Source organism: Cotesia glomerata, linkage group LG2, assembly GCF_020080835.1.
Source record: "Cotesia glomerata isolate CgM1 linkage group LG2, MPM_Cglom_v2.3, whole genome shotgun sequence".
Lineage (NCBI taxonomy): Eukaryota > Metazoa > Arthropoda > Insecta > Hymenoptera > Braconidae > Cotesia > Cotesia glomerata.
This window is the reverse complement of record NC_058159.1, coordinates 17568526-17590847: the sequence shown is the minus strand read 5'-3', so window position 1 is coordinate 17590847 and position 22322 is coordinate 17568526. Positions and strand designations below refer to the sequence as shown.

At 37.9% G+C, this 22322-nt stretch overlaps 2 protein-coding genes across 2 annotated transcripts; one reads left to right on the top strand and one right to left on the bottom strand.

Annotated features, from left to right (window-relative positions):
* Positions 1-5655: 5655 nt before the first annotated feature.
* LOC123259036 lies at positions 5656-13509 on the top strand. Its single transcript, XM_044719297.1, has 2 exons — positions 5656-5757; positions 12847-13509. The coding sequence occupies exon 2, from the start codon at positions 12847-12849 to the stop codon at positions 13507-13509; it is 663 nt and encodes a 220-aa protein (XP_044575232.1). The 5' UTR covers positions 5656-5757.
* Positions 13510-20183: 6674 nt separating this feature from the next.
* LOC123259035 lies at positions 20184-21836 on the bottom strand. Its single transcript, XM_044719296.1, has one exon. The coding sequence runs from the start codon at positions 21834-21836 to the stop codon at positions 20184-20186; it is 1653 nt and encodes a 550-aa protein (XP_044575231.1).
* Between the last annotated feature and the right edge of the window lie 486 nt (positions 21837-22322).

Genomic DNA, 22322 nt, shown 5'->3' with positions numbered 1-22322 from the left:
ATTGAATCAGAAAATAATATCACAATTTCTGATTCTTCAGATGATTAAAAATTATTTGGAACAATTCAAACGTTTGAATAATTTTAAATTGAATGAAATGAAGAAATAATATCACAATTTCTGACTCTTCAGATGATTAAAAATTATTTGGAACAATTCAAACGTTTGAATAATTTTGAATTGAATTGAATTGAATAAGAAAATAATATCAGAACTTTTGGCTTCACAGACAATTAGAAATTATTTATAATAATTTAAACGTTCGAATCATTTTGAATTGAATTGAATGAGAAAATAATATCACAATTTCTTATTCTTCAGACAATTAAAAATTATTTAGAATAATTTAAACGTTCGAATCATTTTGAATTTAATTGAATGAGGAAATAATACCACAATTTCTGATTCTTCAGACAATTAAAAATTATTTAGAATAATTTAAACGTTTGAATAATTTTAAATTGAATTGAATGAAGAAATAATATCACAATTTCTGATTCTTCAGACAATAAAGAATTATTTGGAATAATTTAAACGCTTGTATCATTTCAAATTGAATTCAATAAGAAAATAATATCAGAATTTCTGATTCTTCAGATAATTAGAAATTATTTAGAATAATTTAAACATTTGAATCACTTTAAATTCAATTGAATGAGATAATAATATTGAAATTTCTGCTTCCTTAATTCAATATTAAAAATGATAGATGATTTAATTATTATTATTATTGCACGCTTCACAGAGCGAAGCGCGTGAGGTTGTGCTTTATACTCGACTCGTCAAGGTCAAGCAATTTTGTGATCTTTGAATGCCTCTATCACAACCATATTACATTTATACAATAATATAAGTAAATATACACTGAGAAAACACTTAAATTAACCCGTTGAGGACACACCTCGAAAAAATTACGTTGAGGACGCACGGGGTCCAGTGGACCACACTCAGCAAAACAGTTCTAATTCATTTCCTATGTGATGTATTGACTTATAATTGGCACCAAACTTTAATATAACATTCCCTCTAAATATCTTACTAGTTGTTTTTAATTTCTAATAATTTAAAAATACCGAAATACGAATTTCGGTCAGTCGCTTAAAATGAGAAAAAGACATTTAAACATGCAAAATAATATAGAATGATTTAGTTTTTTTGTCTTAAAACTTTTTTATTATAATTATTGCAATAAAAAAATAGAAATATCTTCAAAAATATCAATGAAATAAATCGTAAATGAGACTAAGTCTCATTTATAAATCTCCTTCTAAATTTAAATTGCCTCAAAGTTCGCCTGGGGTCCACTGGACCCCATGTGTCCTCAACGGGTTAAACCATTTTTTACTTTCTAAAATTATTTCATGTTGCTATATTGAAAAAAAAAAAACGTTCTGAATAAAATTTTACGTGGACATCCGGATGTCACCCCATTTTGGATGTACCAACGATTACTCCCGAAGAAATTGATATTTCAAGACCGGACCTTTTTTATTAGTTTAAGAATGCGATGAACTGGGTCCGTATTTCATATCTTTAGTCTAGGTTACGTATTTTTTGTTTTTTAATTGAATTTTCATTAAAATTCACTACGGTACAACCGTACAAAGACAAACGAACTTTTTTTATTTGTCACGTGAAAACTATGGCGCCACTTGATCAAGCTAGACCCTGATAGCCAGCGCTTTCTCAGCAAGTAGTTGACTTCTAGCAGTTACGGTTAACTTAACATCAAGTTGGCGGTAATTCTTCACTCAACAACAGTTGTAAGCAAATTGACGGAAATCTATGGCCGCAACTTGAATACAAGTTAACAATCAAACTTGTAGTTAAATTTCCTTTCAACTTTACTACAATTTGACAGAAATACTTGTACAGCAAGTTTTGACGTCTATTTGCAGAGTAAGTTATAGGTAACTAAAAGGTAATCGCTTGCTTTGCCAACTCTTTCCGTCAAGTTTGCTCAAATTGCGGACGTAGATTGACAGTAAGTTTAAGGTAAGGTGTTATGCTTCCATCTAGTGGATGTTATTTTTATTTATTGAAAACTTAACTTACTGTAGTTCTTTCGCCCGGGTGTATTAAAATACTCGGTTTCAGCGCGGGAAAGGAATCATTTTAAATAAAAGAATTCTATTTAGACGTTATTTAAGGGGGTATTCTGGTCTAGAAATTTGAAAAAATCGATTTTTTTTGCATATTTTCAAAGTTTAGACCCTTAAAAATATGTCCTTAAATGGATTTTTCAAAATTCGAATTATTTTCGAAGATACAGTCGATTTTGTGACGCAGCATCTAAGCCGGCCGATCGTCGCGAATCACACAATAAACAGTGGCAGTTCCTGGAAGACTTGAGCACTCGTTCTTTCCAAGAACTCTTTTGTTTTCGACATAAGCCTTCATATATATTCAATATATATTTTTATACTTCTATATATACCTTTATACATACTTAATATACTAGGAATATACATACTAAATATACCAGGAACTGTTCAATGCGAAAGTTATAATGTTGATATTGTTTATCATTTATTATTCTGTTCAGTTTAGTTTCAATCTTGAAGCGAAGTAGACAAGTGCTCTGTGGATAGTTTTGTGAAATAATAAATTTTGTTTTTTTTATTTGCTTAAAATGGATAGAAAAAGTGCGCGGGGGAGCAGTAGTCGTCCAGATAGGCACAAGAAGAAACGATTTTCATCAAATCAATTTACCGCTGAAAAAGATTGTAGTTATACGAGTGCTTCCGCAGCAAAGTTAAAAAGTTTGGAGATGAGGAAATAGTTATTAACAAAAATTTTGGGTACTGTCTTCTGGAATTTTTCTCAGTTTTTCAAACTCTCTCAACTTTAATTGTGTGTGCTACCTGCAAAGAAGAAATTAAATTTTCTCAAACGGCACCACGCGGTTTAGGATTTAAAATTACATTACAGTGCAGTTGTGAAAATGTTCGATACATTCAATCATGTCCGTTGGTGAACAAAGCTTATGAAATTAATCGCCGGATTGTTACAGCTATGAGACTTTTAGGAGTAGGAAGAGAAGGAATAAATATTTTTTGTAGTGTCATGGATATATGCAAAGGTTTATGTATCAGTACTTACTACAGTTGTCTTGATAATTTACATACAGCCGCAAGTGCAATTTACGATCAGCTAATATCAAAAGCTGTAAAAGAAGAGCAAGAATTATTATCAGAATTTGAGCCTAATGAAAATCCAAAACACTTGACGGTTTCTGGAGATGGCACCTGGAAGAAGCGAGGGTTTACTTCACTTTTGGCGTTACAACCCTTATTGGTAAATACAGTAAAAAAGTTATCGATACTGTCGTAAAATCTAGTTTTTGCCAAGGCTGTTGCCAAGGCGATTTACTACATCGATGTTTGGGATCCGAAACTCAAAATAACAATGAATCGCTCAATTCATTAATATGGACTTTTGCTCCCAAGCATATTCACGCTGGATCTCAAACAATTCAAATTGCGAATTATTTAGCTGTTGCCATTTTTAATGAAGGTTATTTACCCATCTTAAAAATGATGGAAGTTATGGGCATCACCGTTGGTACTGAAGCTCATTCATTTGCTATCAGACGTAACGAAGTTCGGATTGAGCGCTCTGAGCTACGAGCTACTGCTGCTTCCAAAGAAGGCAGAACAGCTCGATTAGCTGAAAGAACTTCACAAAACATCGAATATGAAGTTGAGGAAGGCCCAATGTATGGATCTGGAATCGCCGATTAATCCAAAGTGAGTATTGAATGTTATTATACGAGTTATTCTACTATAATTGTTTCTCAAACTTTAAACGCGTTTTTCTCAAAACTACTTTTTTTGAAGTGGTTGACATGATATCTCCCGAGATATCATGTCTACCCGACCGATTCTTTTGAAATTTGGTGGGAATCTTCTTTATATATCTCTCTATCGCGTCTGCCTTGGATTTTAAAAAATTTCAATTTAGAGTATTTTTAAAAAATTCGAAAAGGTTAAAAAAAGGGGGTAAAAAAAAATTGATATTTCATGTCGACGCCATTTTGTGAATTTTTTTTTTTTTTTCTTGACTAAAGTCAACGCGATAGCGACATCTTTACAGATTGAGAATTTTTCAAATTTTTTTGTTTCAGATCACTACAAGGGCTGGAATCATGTCAACCAGGGTGCACCGTTTTTTTTGTAGCCCCCACTTCACCGACCTGTAATTTGTCCAATTTATCATTTTTTTTTTTTTTTTCAATTTTTTTTTATATTCTTGAAACGTTAATAAACATCATATAAAAAAACCGATGGTAAAAATGTTCTTAATTTTTTTTTTATGTTAGTTTGAAAAATGCCTAAAATTTAGGCTTCTAGACCAGAATACCCCCTTAATTTTGATCAAAATTATTTAGTTGGTTTCAATTTATTATTCAAGTTGACAAAATATTAAAAAGCTTCAAAATATGAAATTGAGGTTTAATATGACGTGATCTTAGCAATCTAAGCTCTCGGTGAGAAGTATCGTTACATAGTTTTTCCGAAGAGCTTCAAACTCCGTTCTTCTCCCACCATAACTTCCATACATACATCCACTCTAAGGAATACATAAGCACACACATTTTCTACTACATATAAATGATCCTTATATACTAACATGTATTTTCTCTATATCTATATATATTTATTTCAGCCTATCGGCCTGAAAGTTAGACTTCACTAATATACACTTTTAGCAATACAGTCATTATGTTTATTTAACTATTTTTATTAATTTAACAGACCCTTTTAAAATCTATTTATAATAAAAATGAACTTATAATTAACTTGAAATTAAATTACAATAAAAAATTATAATAAACTATAACATGAATATATATTGTAACAGGCCGCTTTTAGCGCCACCTGTTAAGACGTTTGTTTATTATTTATTTTCTTTTATGATAATTTTATTTTGAATTTAAATTTTAAAAGAAAATTTAAATTGGGCTCTTAAATTTATTTAATGTCCGTTGATTGAATTCGCCGCGACCGAGTCGCCCTCGCGTGGAAAAAAAATTTGACCGAAGCTCGATTGCGTTCGAAACAAAATTTATTGCGAATAGGAATTTAATTTAGCGAATAAGTTAGTTAAGTATTGTATTATTGAGAATGGTACTACCGGCCACAAACCCGCGAAGAGAGACCAACGAGGATCAACGACGTGGATCATCTGCAAGATTATCAACGGCGGGCGGATGTTTATCTCGGGAACGAGCAACTGTTCCAGCCAATATATCACTCAATAAACGTCGATATTGGTAAATTGGACTTGCGGCGCCATCTCTGGAGTTCAAAGCTAACGACGGACCCAGAAGGGGGAAGAGACGAGGAATGCGACATGTGCTAATTTTTCCTTCTTCCACGTTTTCCACTTGCCACGTGCGGATGTAATTTCGATTCGGAGGATTTTTGTTGTCTGATTTTGAGATTTATGAGAACGACTATCGTGAAATTTCTCGCGTTTGAAATCTATTGTGTTTAGCTGCGAATTTGTTTGCCAAAAATTTATTACGGCATTACGACGATAATTGGCTGTCGCCAATTATTTATTTAATAGAAGCGATCTATTACGACGTTTTTTTTTGTTGGGTGATCGCTGGTTGACGTGTGCAAGTGACGAACAAAAATCACCCGTATCTTTGCCGAGGAGGTTCATTGTCCGAGATAGTTCGACGTGGAAGCCGAGTACGACCTGGTGTGGCCAATCGACGGACGGGATTAAGCGACGTCTTCGACCAGGGTGAGTGCCACGGGTTTCGTAAATAAATAGCTCGTGGGATTTATATTCATCAAGTAATATTTTTTTTTTTATTAAATTTGTCGATGAGGAATTTCAAGGTTGTGTTGACTCAGCCAGTAACCGAGTAATCCCACGAGGTATTTCGGTACCGCCATTGTTGTTATTTTTTTTGTGTACTGATGTATGAAAGTTACAATTAATACTGTTATTATCATTTTTTTTTGTAATTGCGACGTTTACTCCCGGGATAATCGACGAGGTCGATTATCCATTGATCGAGCTTCGGATTCGTGCTGAATAATTAATTTAACTATTATTTAACTGCGGTGAATGAATTTTTTTTTGTTTATTATTATTAGTACCAAAAATTCGGCGAAATTTTAGAAAGTAAAATTTAAAATTAATTATGATGAATTAGTTATTTGACTGCTATAAATTTGAACCGAGTGAATTTTATAAATTTTTTTGTGTTAATTTACTGAACGTAATTGAATTGAGCGACGATTTATGAACAAGTCATTTTTTTGGGTTAGTTAATAACAACTGACTTGAGCGACGATTTATATTTAACTATTTCAATTAATTGTTATTAATTGAATTTCAAGGACGTTCTTTTATTATTATTATTAGTATTATTTAATTAGGGGATTTCAATTAATTTAAGTGAAGATTCAATTTTTTTGGTTATTTAGTTAATCAATTGCGATTGAGTGAATTGCGGGGAGCTTTATTTTGTTGCTGTCGTTAACTGACTAAATTAACTGAGTGAGCGACGACAAAATTATTTTTTGAGATTGTTTGAGTGAAATTTGCCGGAGTATTTTGTTTATGAAACCGTTGAAGTTTGCTTTTCGGCGAAACTGCGTATCGACGGCGTATCGACGAGATCGTCGACGATTATTATTATTTTTCGCGTTTAATTCTTGTATTTTGTTAATTTTGAACAACTATTTGAATTTATTGTCAATAAATTGATAATTTATTTTTTTTTTAATTAATTGCGAATTAATGCGAATAGCCCGAATACTTTCCTCGTTCCTCTATAATTAAGTCGTACCCTTGAGGCCCGCCACCCGACGAAAGGAGTCCCGAACCGGAGTAGCCGGACATCGACGTGATTGGAGCAAGGCTCCTGGCGCCCAACAACAGGTAAAGCAGGTAGGCCAGATTATTTATTTCGGGCTTCGTTCTCGCTAACGCACGAGTACGAAATTACCCGTTATATAATTTGGCGCCCAACGTGGGGCACACAAAAGGGCAAATTACGACGCGTTATAATTAAATTAGAACGTAGGTTAGTTAATCGGCGAAATGAGCGATAGTCGCGAAGGAATTGTCCCGAATGATGGGGTGGGAGACGAGTCTCTGGTGACATGGGATCAAATCGTAAATGATTCCACGCAACAGGGTAATCAGGAGAACGCGAATGGACGAACGAATCCCGGGGATTCCCCGAAATTGACGACCACGACGAGTACTACAGTACATACAAGTAGTCCGACGCATATGGTGTCTCAACTTATTACAGTGACGACGACTAGTGCCAATGTATTCGGCCCACCATCGCCACCTAGACGTCGTATTCGGGTACCTCCGAATGCCATTGATGAGAATGAGACATACGAGTGGTATCTGAGGCGCAGGGGGAGTTAAGTGCGGAACGGCTGCGGCTGGAGACGATTCAGCGTAATATGGCTGATCAGCTCGCGCAGCTGGCAATCCGTGAGGGTATAATTCAGGACGAACTAGCCGCGATAGAAGGACGCCATGAATCGATGGGAGGATCCAGCGGATCAAGCGGGCAGTATGATTGGATCGCGGATGCGTCACCTCTGCAGGTGCAGGAAATCCTCGTGACGATGAATGCCAACCCGATAGGGAGCGCTGCGGTGATCCGCGACCGACTACATCGGTGTTTGCGTCTGAGGCGGTTTCCGAACACTGTCTGGACACACGAGGACCAGGCAATACCAGACAGACAGGTTCTGAACGCGTTTGAGCGAGAGCAACGACGTCCATCGAGGATGATGCCTTGCTCGACCGCAATGACAGGTTGTTCGACAGCGAACAACATGATTCCGCTGTCGACCACTATAACGGCGACGACCGCGAGCAATACGACGACGACCTGGACGACATTAGCCCCAGGAGCAATACATGTGGACGTCAATGGACGTACCACATACATGACGCAGCACGGGATTAACAATCAACGCCCGAGAATGACATCATTGCCGATAGTGCGTCCAATTCCGAGTCCTAGGCGACGAAATCGTCTAAATGAGGGACTTCTGCGACCTACTGCGAATTCGACACATTTGCCGGCACATAACGTGACTTTTGCACCAGAGGTGGCACCACTGGGTGCGAATTCACCTCAGCATCCACACAGTGAGCTCTGTGTGCTGTCTGGAATGGGTGGAGGACCACATTATCAACCCGCGATGTATGAGAGAGTGTCGAAATGGAATTTGAAGTTTTCCGGTTTAGGTAGCGCGCGCGTTGAATCATTTTTGAATCGGTTGGATGAATGTTTGACGACGTGTGGTATGACAGATGCGGATGCATTGGCAGTATTACCGTTATTGCTATCAGATGTGGCCAAAACGTGGTGGTCACACATGAAACGTCGTGTTACGTCGTATTCTCAATTCAGATCCGAGTTGCGTCGACGTTTTGGAGAGCCATCAGTTGGATGCAGGATTAAATGGGAAGTTATCACGCGTACTCAAAGGGAAGCTTGAGATGGGGTTAGACTTCCTAGACGCCGTGATCGCGCTGTGGTCGCGAGTAGACGATCCATTGCCGTTGAAGGATCAATTGGACTTTGCATACAATGGTTTACGCCCGGAATACCACCAGAAGTTCGAGCGGTACGATTTTAACAACTTCGAAGAGTTGTATGAGCACGTACGAGCGGTCGATATTCCCCGCAATCGTATTCAACGACGCGAGCCAGTACCCGTGGAACAGAGCGTCGTTCCAGAGTACGCCTACCAACCTGACAAGTACGAATCTAAGCGACGTACTGTTGGTCAGGTTGCTGCTGTATCGAACTCCTCCCAAGATGCGAAGAAAAATAAGAAGAAGCAGAATAAGTCGAACAATGCTGATCAGTCAGATGATCAGGTTGTTGCGATAAACTCGCAAGAGACGACGAACGCAAACCGAGGGCCGCCCTCAAGGCCTCCAAACAACAATGGAGCTCAGCGAGGTTGCAGGCCCCTCGAATGGCCGATCAAGCCCGAAGCAGGGTAAACCCAAGACGCCGGTATGTCGTGATCTTTGGGGCAAATGTTTTAATTGCTTCTCGACGGATCACGGATGGCGTAATTGTCCCGAGGCAAGACAAGAGAAGTTCTGTTTCGGTTGTGGAACGCGAACCGAACCAACGCCTGGATGCACGTGCTGCATGGTGTTCTTCGAGTACAACAGGCCGGAAAACGACGTCGGGAATCAGTAAGGACGGGTCCAGAACTGATTTCCCGCGACGTAAATGGGCCGATGATTGATGTGGAAGTCAACATGTCGAACGAGTCGCTGCCAGACATCTTTAACATTGACATTGAGCCTTGCGGGCCCGTGAACCAGTCCTCGGATGCTGGTTCCTCACCTGGATGTGACGTGAGAATACCGACGATAACTGAGGAAGACCTTTTGCGGCAGCGCCATCGCTGTGGCGTCTGTGGCGCAGAAGGCAACTTATGGCGATGTTTGGGGTGCAAGAATGCGTTTTACTGTTCGCGTGAGCATCAAGAAGCGGATTGGCCGATCCACCAGTGGATCTGCGTGCCGATTGATGACCGTGAGCGAATTTTTCTTGAATTAGCCGAGGAAGTATGTCCTATGCAGTCTGAGGGCGACGATGTAAGACCCTTTATAGATGTTAGGATAGGCGAAAGGGAAATTAAGGCTTTATTAGATACCGGTTCGACGATGACGTGCGTCAGAGAAGTTGACGAGTTGAATTGGGTCTATGGGTGCGGTGCTCGAGTGAGACCAGCACCTCGAAACTCAGCAGCAGTTGCTGATGGTTCGATGATGTCAGTGCAATCGCTGATCACGCTGCCACTTGCGATTAACGACGAAATCATGCCGATTGAGGTTCGTGTCATCCCGAAGTTGAAGTACGAGATGATACTAGGCATGGATGCGATAATTGCTTTTGGTATTTGCTACGACGGGGGTTCGGAGCGATGGTGGACTCGACGCGAGGGCCAGATATACGATTGGAACGCGAAAGATTACCTCATCGATGAGGAAATAGCGGCCATAGTTGAGATAACCCCGGATCAGCAGTCAGCGTTGGATGAATTGCTGGCACGACGATTGCCTAACGTGAATTATACAGGAGAAACGACGTTTACGAATCTGATGACCCATGAAATCGACGTGCAGGGTCATGAACCGATTCGACAGCGGAACTATCCGACTTCTCCGATCATTGAGGCAGAAATGTGCCGGCAAGTAGACGATCTACTTGCGGCGGGTATAATTGAGCCTTCGACGAGTGCTTGGTGCAATCCAGTCATCATGGTAAAGAAATCGACAGGCGAGTATCGAATGTGCCTGGATTTCCGACGATTAAATGCCGTTTCGAAGCCATGTGCGTATCCATTGCCGCTGATGACATGGATCTTGGACCAATTGAGTGGTGCGAAGTTTATTTCGAAGATAGATTTGAAACATGCGTACCACCAGGTGAAACTCGACCCTGCAAGTCGAGAGTATACGGCGTTTTGCGTACCCGGAAGGGGTATGTTCCAGTATGTAGGCATGCCGTTTGGCCTTGCTGGAGCGCCGCCGCACTTCCAACGTCTAATTGATAAAATGTTGGGACAAAGACGTGGTTTGAAGGTATTTGGGTACCTTGACGACCTGATTATCGTCACCGAGACGTTTGAGGAGCACTTAGAAGTGCTTGATGAAGTATTCGACGGTCTAAAAGCTGCGAATCTGAAGATAAATGCTGACAAATGTGAGTTCTGTACGAATGAGGTTCGTTATTTAGGCTACCGCGTAAATGAGAAGGGTTTATTAGTAGACCAAGAGCGTATAAAACCGATATTCGAGTTCCCGAGGCCGACGACGTTGAAGAAAATGCGACGATTTTTAGGAATGGCCTCGTGGTATCGACGTTTTATACCTGATTTTGCGACGATAGCCGAGCCATTGACGCGTTTAACGAGTAAGAAGGTCAGATGGACCTGGACCGTGGATCAAGAGACGGCTTTTGAAGCGTTGAAACTAGCATTGGCAACAGCACCAGTGCTGGCGTGTCCTGATTACTCAAAGACGTTCGTGTTGCAGACTGACGCGAGCGCAACTGGTCTTGGAGCTGTTTTGACCCAAGAACATGAAGATGGTGAGCGAGTTGTAGCATACGCGAGTCGCGTCATGAATAAAGCCGAGCGGAATTACTCAGCGACTGAGCGCGAATGCCTCGCAGTTCTCTGGGCATGTGAGCATTTTCGACGATATCTTGAAGGATATCGATTTAAAGTTATTACTGATCACAGCAGTCTTCGTTGGCTGCGTGATCTAAAAAGTAAGACGCCGAGATTGAGTCGATGGGCGATGCGTTTAGCCGAGTACCAGTTTCCGATCGAGTATCGAAAGGGTTCATTGAACGACGTTCCTGATGCGTTATCACGAATGTTTGAACCAGACGAACTGGAAAATTGCGATGACATCATGGCAATTGACGAATTGCCTGAGCAGGCTGACGAAATACCTGCTGCTGAAGTAGTTGACGATTGGTACTCGCGACGAAAACGCGACGTATTAGCTTTTCCGACGAAATTCAAGGACTGGCGTGTCGAGGAGGAACGTTTGTATCGACATATGCCGAATTCTCTTGTATCGAGCGTCGTTGAGGACTTGGATGCCTGGAAGTTAGTTCCACCGAAGGCCGCACATCAGGGAATCATCGAAGAAAACCATGATCCACCTGATGCAGGTCATTTAGGCATTGAGAAGACGGTATCACGTATTAAAGTCGATTATTATTGGCCAGGACTGGAAGAAGACGTCCGACGTTACATTGCTGAGTGCGATGTTTGCCAAACGTCGAAAGTGTCGCAACAACCAGCTGCTGGGCTGATGTGTCGACGGATTGTGAACACACCATGGACAGTGGTTGCTATCGATTGCATGGAATTTCCGCTTAGTCATGCAAAATGTAAATACATGGTGGTGTTCCAAGATTTATTTACGAAGTGGATCGAAGTATGCCCTATTAAGAAGGCTGATGGCCCGACGATAATTCGAGAGTTTGACAAACTCATCGTTCATCGTTTCCGATGTCCTGAAGTGATCTTGACTGATAACGGCACAGAGTTTGTGAATAAGCTGGTAGATGAGGTAGCAAAAGCTTATGGTATTCATCATTCTCGCACACCGCCGTATCACGCGCAAGCGAATCCCGTCGAGCGCGTAAATCGCGTTTTGAAGACAATGATCATCTCCTTTGTCGAGTTGGATCACCGAGCGTGGGACGAACACGTCCATGAGTTTAGGCATGCGTATAACACCGCTGTACATAGTTCGTTACATGTTTCCCCAGCGATGTTGAATTACGGGTGGCAACCGCGTGCGCCGAAATACTATCGAAAGTTGATCGAAGGTGCGACGGACATTCCGTGTCCTGATACTGCGGCGTGGTTAGACCGAATTGGGCGTTTAATGCAGTTACACGACTTAGTTGCACATAATTTAGGTCGAAGTTTTGAGCGACAAGCAAGATATTATAATCGTCATCACCGAGATGAACGATTTGCGGTAGGAGACGTTGTAAGGGTGCGACAGCACACACTGTCACGCGGAGTTGATCGTTTTTCGTCGAAGCTGGCGCGTAAATACTCGCAGGAGACGTATGTAGTTTCGAAAGTAATTTCACCGGTTGTTTATGAGTTAGTGAGCGAGAATAATCGTCCAGCGGGACGACAACATGTCAAAGCGTTGCGTTTAGTTGAGCGTGCGCTCGAGAACGACGAGATCGACGAATAACCGAAGCTCGAATCCCCTTAATTTAGTTAACTGTTGTTCAAGCATGTAATTGTTGGTTTGGGGTGTGTGTGTGAATTTCAGATGGCGAATAACGACGAAATCCAACGTCGCGTGCTGGCACGTCTACGCGCTGAGAACCAGAGCCTGTTCGACGAACTGCTGGAAAGAGAAGAGCGTACAATGCGCGCTGAGCGATGCCGCATTGTTGCGCTCCCGACGACACGACGAATGCGCCTGGGATGGTATCAGCGTTATCTGCTGTCCATCCAGATTCCAATGGCGCCGATCGCCGTGGGCTGGCGGTGTCCAACGTGCCGACGACCGACGTACGCAGCACAAGCGTGCGTGAGAGGAGCTGACGCGATCCTGGCGTCCCACCTGACGCTTGTCGAACGAGTGCGCCGAGCGGAAGCAACGTTGGAGGAGTTGCTGCCGTTGGCGGAGCGGTTGAATCGTGCACTCGCGTTTGTGCAACGTAACCCACCGCGGACGTTACTCCCAAAAATTCCTAGAGCCCGAGCGTTAGAGAACGCTCGAGTTCTTGCCCGGGAGCTGCGAGCCAACCCCACTGTGCCATCGCGGAGCCGAGCTGGATGCTGGAACTGCGGGATGCCGCACAACATGGTGATGTGTCCCCACCCTCGAGGCACGTTCTGCCAACGCTGCGGAGAGATCGGCGTTTACTTCGAGGAGTGCCGCCGGTGCCAGCCCGAGTGCCCAATCGACGGTCCCCGACGCCATTAGGTGACACTACTGTACAGACGACGTCTGTTTGTTTTTTTTTTTACTTGAGTTTTTTTTGTGTGTACTTTATTATTTTTTTTTGTATTTATTATTTATCTGAAGTTTTTTTTTGGTATGAGTTTGTAATAACCTTTTTGATCGTCGAGGAGATGACTGATATGCGCCAAAGGCGCTGACTGAATACGCCGAATGGCGATAGTGTTGCACGTGCCGCTAAGCGGAGTAATTTAATAAATAAAAACTTGTTTATTTTGGAATTGGACGGAAATTGATTTTGGTTATATTGCTGGTGAGGGGTAGTTTAGGTTGCTGTTGGTTCCGAAGGTAGTTGTGTTGGTCCAAGCGGTACCTAGATGAAACCATGGGCTCCTGGTCGACGGCTGGGGGGAGGTGTTGTAACAGGCCGCTTTTAGCGCCACCTGTTAAGACGTTTGTTTATTATTTATTTTCTTTTATGATAATTTTATTTTGAATTTAAATTTTAAAAGAAAATTTAAATTGGGCTCTTAAATTTATTTAATGTCCGTTGATTGAATTCGCCGCGACCGAGTCGCCCTCGCGTGGAAAAAAAATTTGACCGAAGCTCGATTGCGTTCGAAACAAAATTTATTGCGAATAGGAATTTAATTTAGCGAATAAGTTAGTTAAGTATTGTATTATTGAGAATGGTACTACCGGCCACAAACCCGCGAAGAGAGACCAACGAGGATCAACGACGTGGATCATCTGCAAGATTATCAACGGCGGGCGGATGTTTATCTCGGGAACGAGCAACTGTTCCAGCCAATATATCACTCAATAAACGTCGATATTGGTAAATTGGACTTGCGGCGCCATCTCTGGAGTTCAAAGCTAACGACGGACCCAGAAGGGGGAAGAGACGAGGAATGCGACATGTGCTAATTTTTCCTTCTTCCACGTTTTCCACTTGCCACGTGCGGATGTAATTTCGATTCGGAGGATTTTTGTTGTCTGATTTTGAGATTTATGAGAACGACTATCGTGAAATTTCTCGCGTTTGAAATCTATTGTGTTTAGCTGCGAATTTGTTTGCCAAAAATTTATTACGGCATTACGACGATAATTGGCTGTCGCCAATTATTTATTTAATAGAAGCGATCTATTACGACGTTTTTTTGTTGGGTGATCGCTGGTTGACGTGTGCAAGTGACGAACAAAAATCACCCGTATCTTTGCCGAGGAGGTTCATTGTCCGAGATAGTTCGACGTGGAAGCCGAGTACGACCTGGTGTGGCCAATCGACGGACGGGATTAAGCGACGTCTTCGACCAGGGTGAGTGCCACGGGTTTCGTAAATAAATAGCTCGTGGGATTTATATTCATCAAGTAATATTTTTTTTTTATTAAATTTGTCGATGAGGAATTTCAAGGTTGTGTTGACTCAGCCAGTAACCGAGTAATCCCACGAGGTATTTCGGTACCGCCATTGTTGTTATTTTTTTTGTGTACTGATGTATGAAAGTTACAATTAATACTGTTATTATCATTTTTTTTGTAATTGCGACGTTTACTCCCGGGATAATCGACGAGGTCGATTATCCATTGATCGAGCTTCGGATTCGTGCTGAATAATTAATTTAACTATTATTTAACTGCGGTGAATGAATTTTTTTTTGTTTATTATTATTAGTACCAAAAATTCGGCGAAATTTTAGAAAGTAAAATTTAAAATTAATTATGATGAATTAGTTATTTGACTGCTATAAATTTGAACCGAGTGAATTTTATAAATTTTTTTGTGTTAATTTACTGAACGTAATTGAATTGAGCGACGATTTATGAACAAGTCATTTTTTTTTTGGGTTAGTTAATAACAACTGACTTGAGCGACGATTTATATTTAACTATTTCAATTAATTGTTATTAATTGAATTTCAAGGACGTTCTTTTATTATTATTATTAGTATTATTTAATTAGGGGATTTCAATTAATTTAAGTGAAGATTCAATTTTTTTGGTTATTTAGTTAATCAATTGCGATTGAGTGAATTGCGGGGAGCTTTATTTTGTTGCTGTCGTTAACTGACTAAATTAACTGAGTGAGCGACGACAAAATTATTTTTTGAGATTGTTTGAGTGAAATTTGCCGGAGTATTTTGTTTATGAAACCGTTGAAGTTTGCTTTTCGGCGAAACTGCGTATCGACGGCGTATCGACGAGATCGTCGACGATTATTATTATTTTCTCGCGTTTAATTCTTGTATTTTATTAATTTTGAACAACTATTTGAATTTCTTGTCAATAAATTGATAATTTATTTTTTTTAATTAATTGCGAATTAATGCGAATAGCCCGAATACTTTCCTCGTTCCTCTATAATTAAGTCGTACCCTTGAGGCCCGCCACCCGACGAAAGGAGTCCCGAACCGGAGTAGCCGGACATCGACGTGATTGGAGCAAGGCTCCTGGCGCCCAACAACAGGTAAAGCAGGTAGGCCAGATTATTTATTTCGGGCTTCGTTCTCGCTAACGCACGAGTACGAAATTACCCGTTATAATATATATATATATATATATATATATATATATATATATATATATATATATATATATTATATTGTTTATAATATGTTGGATTAATGTTTGAGTTTGACTAATTAATAACTTGAATTAAATATTATTTCTATTATTTTACAATCGGAATTTCTAATAAAATTATAAGTCAATTTAATCATTATCATGTATAAAAGAATAGACATTATCGTTTAATTATAAATTAAATAATAATCAAATAATGATTCAATAATAAATTAATAGTAAATTAATTAAATAATAATTATTAATTATAAATTAAATACAAGATAATACTTATTAATTATTTTAACTTAATTTTGCTTAACTACAATATTATATAAAGTTAGATTTTAACAGTAAATGTTATTTAACAATCTTATTTTTGTTTAGTTACATATGGTTTTGTATTATTCTTGTGGCGAGAAATAGTCTTTGAATTATTCAAGTACTTTTTATGGGTTCTGAGAATTCGGTTACAATGTCCTTTTGTACCGAAATATGTTTTTTTATTTTATTTTATTTTCTTTTGTAAATAAAACAGAGTTAACTAAAAGATGTTCATTACAACTGGTAAGAGTAAAAGCATTAAATAAATGATTTGAATATTTACTTCGAATATAAAATTTAACTAATTTTAATCAATTAATATTTATTAATTTGAATATTTCATTTGAATTCGCGCTCTCATAATAGATAGCGCTCTAATAACAGGTAGCGTCACCTGCTGGATGCACTAGGTGCATTACAAAGGTGACTATCAGGGGATTTTTTTAGACTGCATGTGCATATGACAAGAAAAAAGGGCGCCAATATTAAAAAAATTAATAAAAAATACTCTGTAAGAAATTACTTAATTATAATTTTTTTTTTTTAAATCAATCACCCAATTAATTTCTTTCTTAAAAAATGAATGAGTGTTATGAAGTGTGCACTTTTGAATTTTCCAAACATTATTATTATTATTATTATTATTATATATATACTAGCAGCCACCCGCCCGCTTCGCTGGGCACACTATTAATTTTAATCTTTATCTATATACCTATAAGCGAAATACCATTGATTCATCACCAGATCTCCGAAACTATTGGACCGATTCATTTGAAATTTGGCATAGGTACTCCTTTTTCACCGTAGACGAGAGATAAGAAGGGATTTTGCGCAATTCCTAGCCAAAATCGATTTTTCGTCAACCATCACGTATGCTACCCCCTCCCCTCCCTCTCATTCTTCCCCTCCCCTCCCGTGCCTTCTTCCTCCTTCCCTATCTCGCTCTCTTTTTTTTTGGGGGGAAAAATATCATTTTGATTCTCCAATCTAAGAAACCATCAGTGGCAACTATCAATTATAGAACTCAACCCCACTGTATCCTCCCCCACAACCGTTGCCATGGTAATCGTTGTCATGGTTACCGTTGCCATGGTCACTGTTACCATGGTTACCGTTACCATGGTTACCGTTACCATGGTTACCGTTACTATGGTTACCGTTACTATGGTTACCATTACCATGGTAACCGTTGCTATAATAACTGTCAAAATAAATAAATTGTAATAACAAATTCAGTTGTCAATTAAATTCAGAGGAATCATTATATTAATAGTAGAAAGTTATTAAATACTAATATTCTATAAATCATCTACAGTATTATTCTATATAATGTTAGGCAAATATATTTTGATTTCAAATTTTCTACCAGGTCGATTCAGTCTAAACTATTGGTTAGTTAATCATTTTTCTTCTGAAAGTTATAGGTCAAAATTAACCCATAATTGTAAGATTCTAAAATGGTTTAAAAAAGTAATATTATAAAAAAAAAAGTAGAAAAACGGTTGGCCCTAAAGGCCATCCCTGCAACTTCCCGTTAATTTTATATTTAAGCGCTCAAAATTGTACTTACTCCGAGCTCAAAAATCTGGTAAAAGTTTAATATAACATTATTTCTTAAATTTGAAAACCAAAATACTTTTGAATGAATTAACCGATTTTTAGAGTCTTTGAGTTTTAATCGATCGAAGTAGGAATTTCGATGTAATTCCGAAAAAATATTTTTTTCTGTTTTTTTTTCGACAACGATAACTCACAAACGAATGAATCGATTGTGACCGGGCTAGCGGCGATCGACGTGGTTTCTTGATGTTGAGAGCTGATTAGTTTTTGGAATTGATCAGTAGTCGTTTAAAAGTAATTCTATAAAAACCACATTTAAAAAATTTTTTTTTGTAGTATTTTTGAGATTTCTCAAAATATACCGGTTCGAATCGGTCTAAATTGTATTTAAAATCTAAGTTTGGTCGAGCCCTTTCGGATGGCACCAACCGCGATCAAATCGGTCGAGCCGTTCAAAAGTTATAAGAGGTTTACATACGGCCACACACACACACACACACACACACACACACACACACACACACATACATAAAGATATACGGACATCACCGCGGAAACATTCGGGGAGACTTCCTAGGACCTCAAAACGTCAACATCCGTTAAAAACTCGATTTTCGAAAAACGGAGTAAAATTAATAACTTCTGAGATTATTAATAATCATAAAATGGTATTTGACGCAATTTATTGTAACTAATTCATTTGCAATTACTAATAATTATTAGTAATCGAAAATGAATTATAATTATAATGATATTGAAGTTGGCTTTAGATAAATGAATTATATCATGATATGCTTGAGAGAATAAATGAATAAATGTCAAAAATAAATCGCTGTCACGATATTTACAAAGAAAAATTTTAATAATTTCAAAAATTTTGGTATTTATACGTATTCAACGCTAATTTAAATAATTAAGATATCCATTCTTTATTATGGTTACTTCAATTGAGTATATGTCAATTATATTTTCTTTATTGTTTTGAATTCAAGTAAGTCTTCCTGAAAATTTTTTTATCATTTTTTCTAAAGTTTCCAATTGGTGAGTGTTTATTTAAATTCATCAAAAAATTTTTTATTACTTTACTAATTCTGATTTTATCAATTTACATTTTACATTTAATGTGATAATAGTTTTTAATTACGAACTTCTGTTAATTTTCAGTTCAGTAAATTTAATTTTTTTTAAAGTATATTTTGAAATAAACATAGTATTTTATTATCGATAAATATTTAAAGCACAATTGAAAAAATTGTTTAATATATATTCATCATAATGGATGTAGAATATATTTTGATAGATGGAATACTTACTCCTTTTAATGTTATAAAAATTAATGGTGATGGAGCATGTTTATTTTCTTCTTTATCTTTACTGGTTTACGGTAATGTATTAATGGATAATAAAATGAGAAATATTATTGTTTCTCATGTCATTAACAACTGGGATAGATTTTAATTTTATACTGTTATGTCATCTGGCGAGAATTATGATTCAGTTGGTTTATACTTTACCGAAATGTCTAAACGAAACATATATGGATCTATTTGTGAAATTATGGCAGCCGCAGAGATATTTCCATATCGGTTTGAAGTGTATCAAGGTGATTGCATTATAGCTTCCGTTGGTGAAGCAATTCGAGGTGTAAAAAGGTTACGTTTTACGGGGCATGATAATAATGGTCACTACGATGTTTATCTTTCGGTGCTTGCATCAAAAATTACAGGTAATAACTATATAAGTGGGGGTAGTGTAAAACAAAATGGAGAAAATGTGTCATTTTCGGTGCCTCAAACTCAAGAAAATGTGTTAATGAGTTTTTTATCGCATAAATTAATTCCTAACGTTGCTTCATCGTGTTTAAATTTAAATAGTGATAATTATGATAAACAAAGTGATGAAAATGTATTATTTTTAGTGCCTCAAACTCAAGAAAATATATTAGCGGAAGTTTTAATACCTCAATTAATTCCTAACGTTGAATTACAAAGTTCAAGTGAATCAGTTATTAATGATGTGAATCGCCTTCAATCAAATGGGAGAAAAAAAAAGAGGAAAAGAGTCAACTATACAATTAGAAAGAGACAATTGCGACAAGCCACTTTAAATTACACTCATCGTAATCCTGATGTACATGGAAAGGCGACAAAAAAGTACGCTTATAATAACCCTCATGTTAGTCGTGCAGCTACAACTAAGTACAACGAGAAACGATTACAAATTAAATTAATGTCTTGGACTTTGAAATTTCATTTCAAGAGGTAATTTAAATGTCGAGTGAGCTGTTTGCCTCCGTCAATTAAAGTAGCCGCAATTCCTGAAGAAGCAACAGCAATAGCAATACTTTTTTCACTTCTAATTTTCGCAAGCAACAAATTAATCAAGAATGTTTTTCCCGTTCCACCAGGAGCATCAAGGAAGAACAATCGTCCAGAATCAGAAACGACACTATTCAATATAGATTCATATGCTTCTTTCTGTTCTTTATTCAGTACCGGAACACTTTTTATCACTTCTTCGGTTAACTTAGCAGTGTCATAAGCTAATTCATTTAAATATTGTTGATTAATAATAACAGATTCTTGTTCTCGAGATGGTGAAGTGAGTCCAAATTGTAAAAGAGTCTTACCTGACATAGCAATGACCATATCTTCAAGATTAATCAAACATTGATTGTAAACAATATCAAGATCTAACTCAGAGTTTTCGCGATTCCTACTCATTCGTCTTTTAATGTCGTCCGTGAAATTATCTCGATATTTATCCCATAATTTAATCGGATCTCCAACTTGGCAAAAAACTAACATAACAGCAAACAATTCACGTATTTTGTAAGATAAATCAGAAATTGAGACTTCTGCTAAAGTTTGATCCCAATGAGCATCGTCTTGGAGCAATCCTATTACTCTGCAAGCTTCTTGAAATGTAGGATAGATTACATCTTTTATAGTTCTTAAAGCCGTAAATGACTCTGGACCGCGAACTTCATGCAAAAGAAGACGGAGGTAATAACATTCAGTATTAGTAGGATGGACAGTATACACTCTGCCTAAAACATGATCTTTTTTTATACCTAAATAACCTGGCACAATTTTTCCTTGTTTTCTTCTGTGAAACTGGTGTTTTCTCCAGACATAATAAGCTGGAACTTCACAATATAATAATTTTTTCGCAAAATTGTCCACTTTACAGAGTTCAAAAAAAGCCATAAGTGTTGTTTTGGAATTGTTGATCTGATTGAGTATATTATTTTCATTAAAAAAAACTCGTTGACCATTTTCTAAATGTACAGCAAGATGCATAACTGGAGGGAATCTCTCGTGGATAGGAAAACTCAGAATTCGCCAAACTGCCTCAGAAGTGATAATGTATCGTCCTGCTTCATACTTTGTCACTTCATCAAGATCTCCAACAGTGAATGCTGCTTGATCAGATCCCTTATTCATATACTTACAAATATATTTAATTGATTTCACTGAGTTGCAAACTTCAACATTTATATGAGCTTTGAATGTACGACACAGGACAGGGTTATACGGTACCAGCCATCGATTGTCTATATTAATTCCATTTATTATTGTTGTTACTCCACCATCTTCAGGAGATCGCCGACGATATTTAGGATATCCTTCTTCTCCTGTTTGGGTTTCCTTTAAAAAATGTTTTGGATATTTTTTCGTGCATGAACCATCCACCATACAGGGAGAATTTCTATTAAAAGAACCACATGGACCGTGAATCATATTTGTTTTTATTATTTCATATAGTTCTCGATCTTGATCTTGATTAGGCAGTTCAGCACTAATTACCTTATCAATAGATTCTGGTCTCAGCTTTTCTTCTAACCACATGAGGATATGAATGTGAGGAAGTCCACGTTTCTGCCATTCCACAGTATACATATGACACTTCGTTTTGCCAAAAATGCAACCTTTTGTCAGAAGATTCATCATATGCTTAATTTTCACGTGAAAAATTCTTGCTATTAAGTCATGTCTATCGTGAGATTTTTGGCCTTGAACTAAAGGTAATAAAAGGTAATAATAAATAAAAGCTCTTCAATTTCTTTCCATTTTGGATTGCAAGTGAACGTAATAAATAAGTCTGGACGTCCGAAATGACGTACATAAGTCATAGCATCTTGAGTTCGTTCATGCATGTATCGTTGCCCACCAGTAAAAGAAGATGGCAGCACAACCATTTTACCTATTTCTGTTATCTGACCGTCGGTTTTCGTTAAAGCGTCTTTAAGGTGAACGTATTCTTCACTTCGTAAGTTTGTTTGATGGTTACGAATCCAATTAAGTCGTTCAGTTTCAATTTTCGCATACATATCAACCAAAAATTGATTTAATAGAGTGCGAAATAAGAGTAAATGATTTTCTTCT

Bases quoted from the DNA above. Each gene is read 5' to 3' on its own strand.
- LOC123259036 (XM_044719297.1), top strand. From the start codon at position 12,847: ATGGCGAATAACGACGAAATCCAACGTCGCGTGCTGGCACGTCTACGC.
- LOC123259035 (XM_044719296.1), bottom strand. From the start codon at position 21,836: ATGTATACTGTGGAATGGCAGAAACGTGGACTTCCTCACATTCATATC.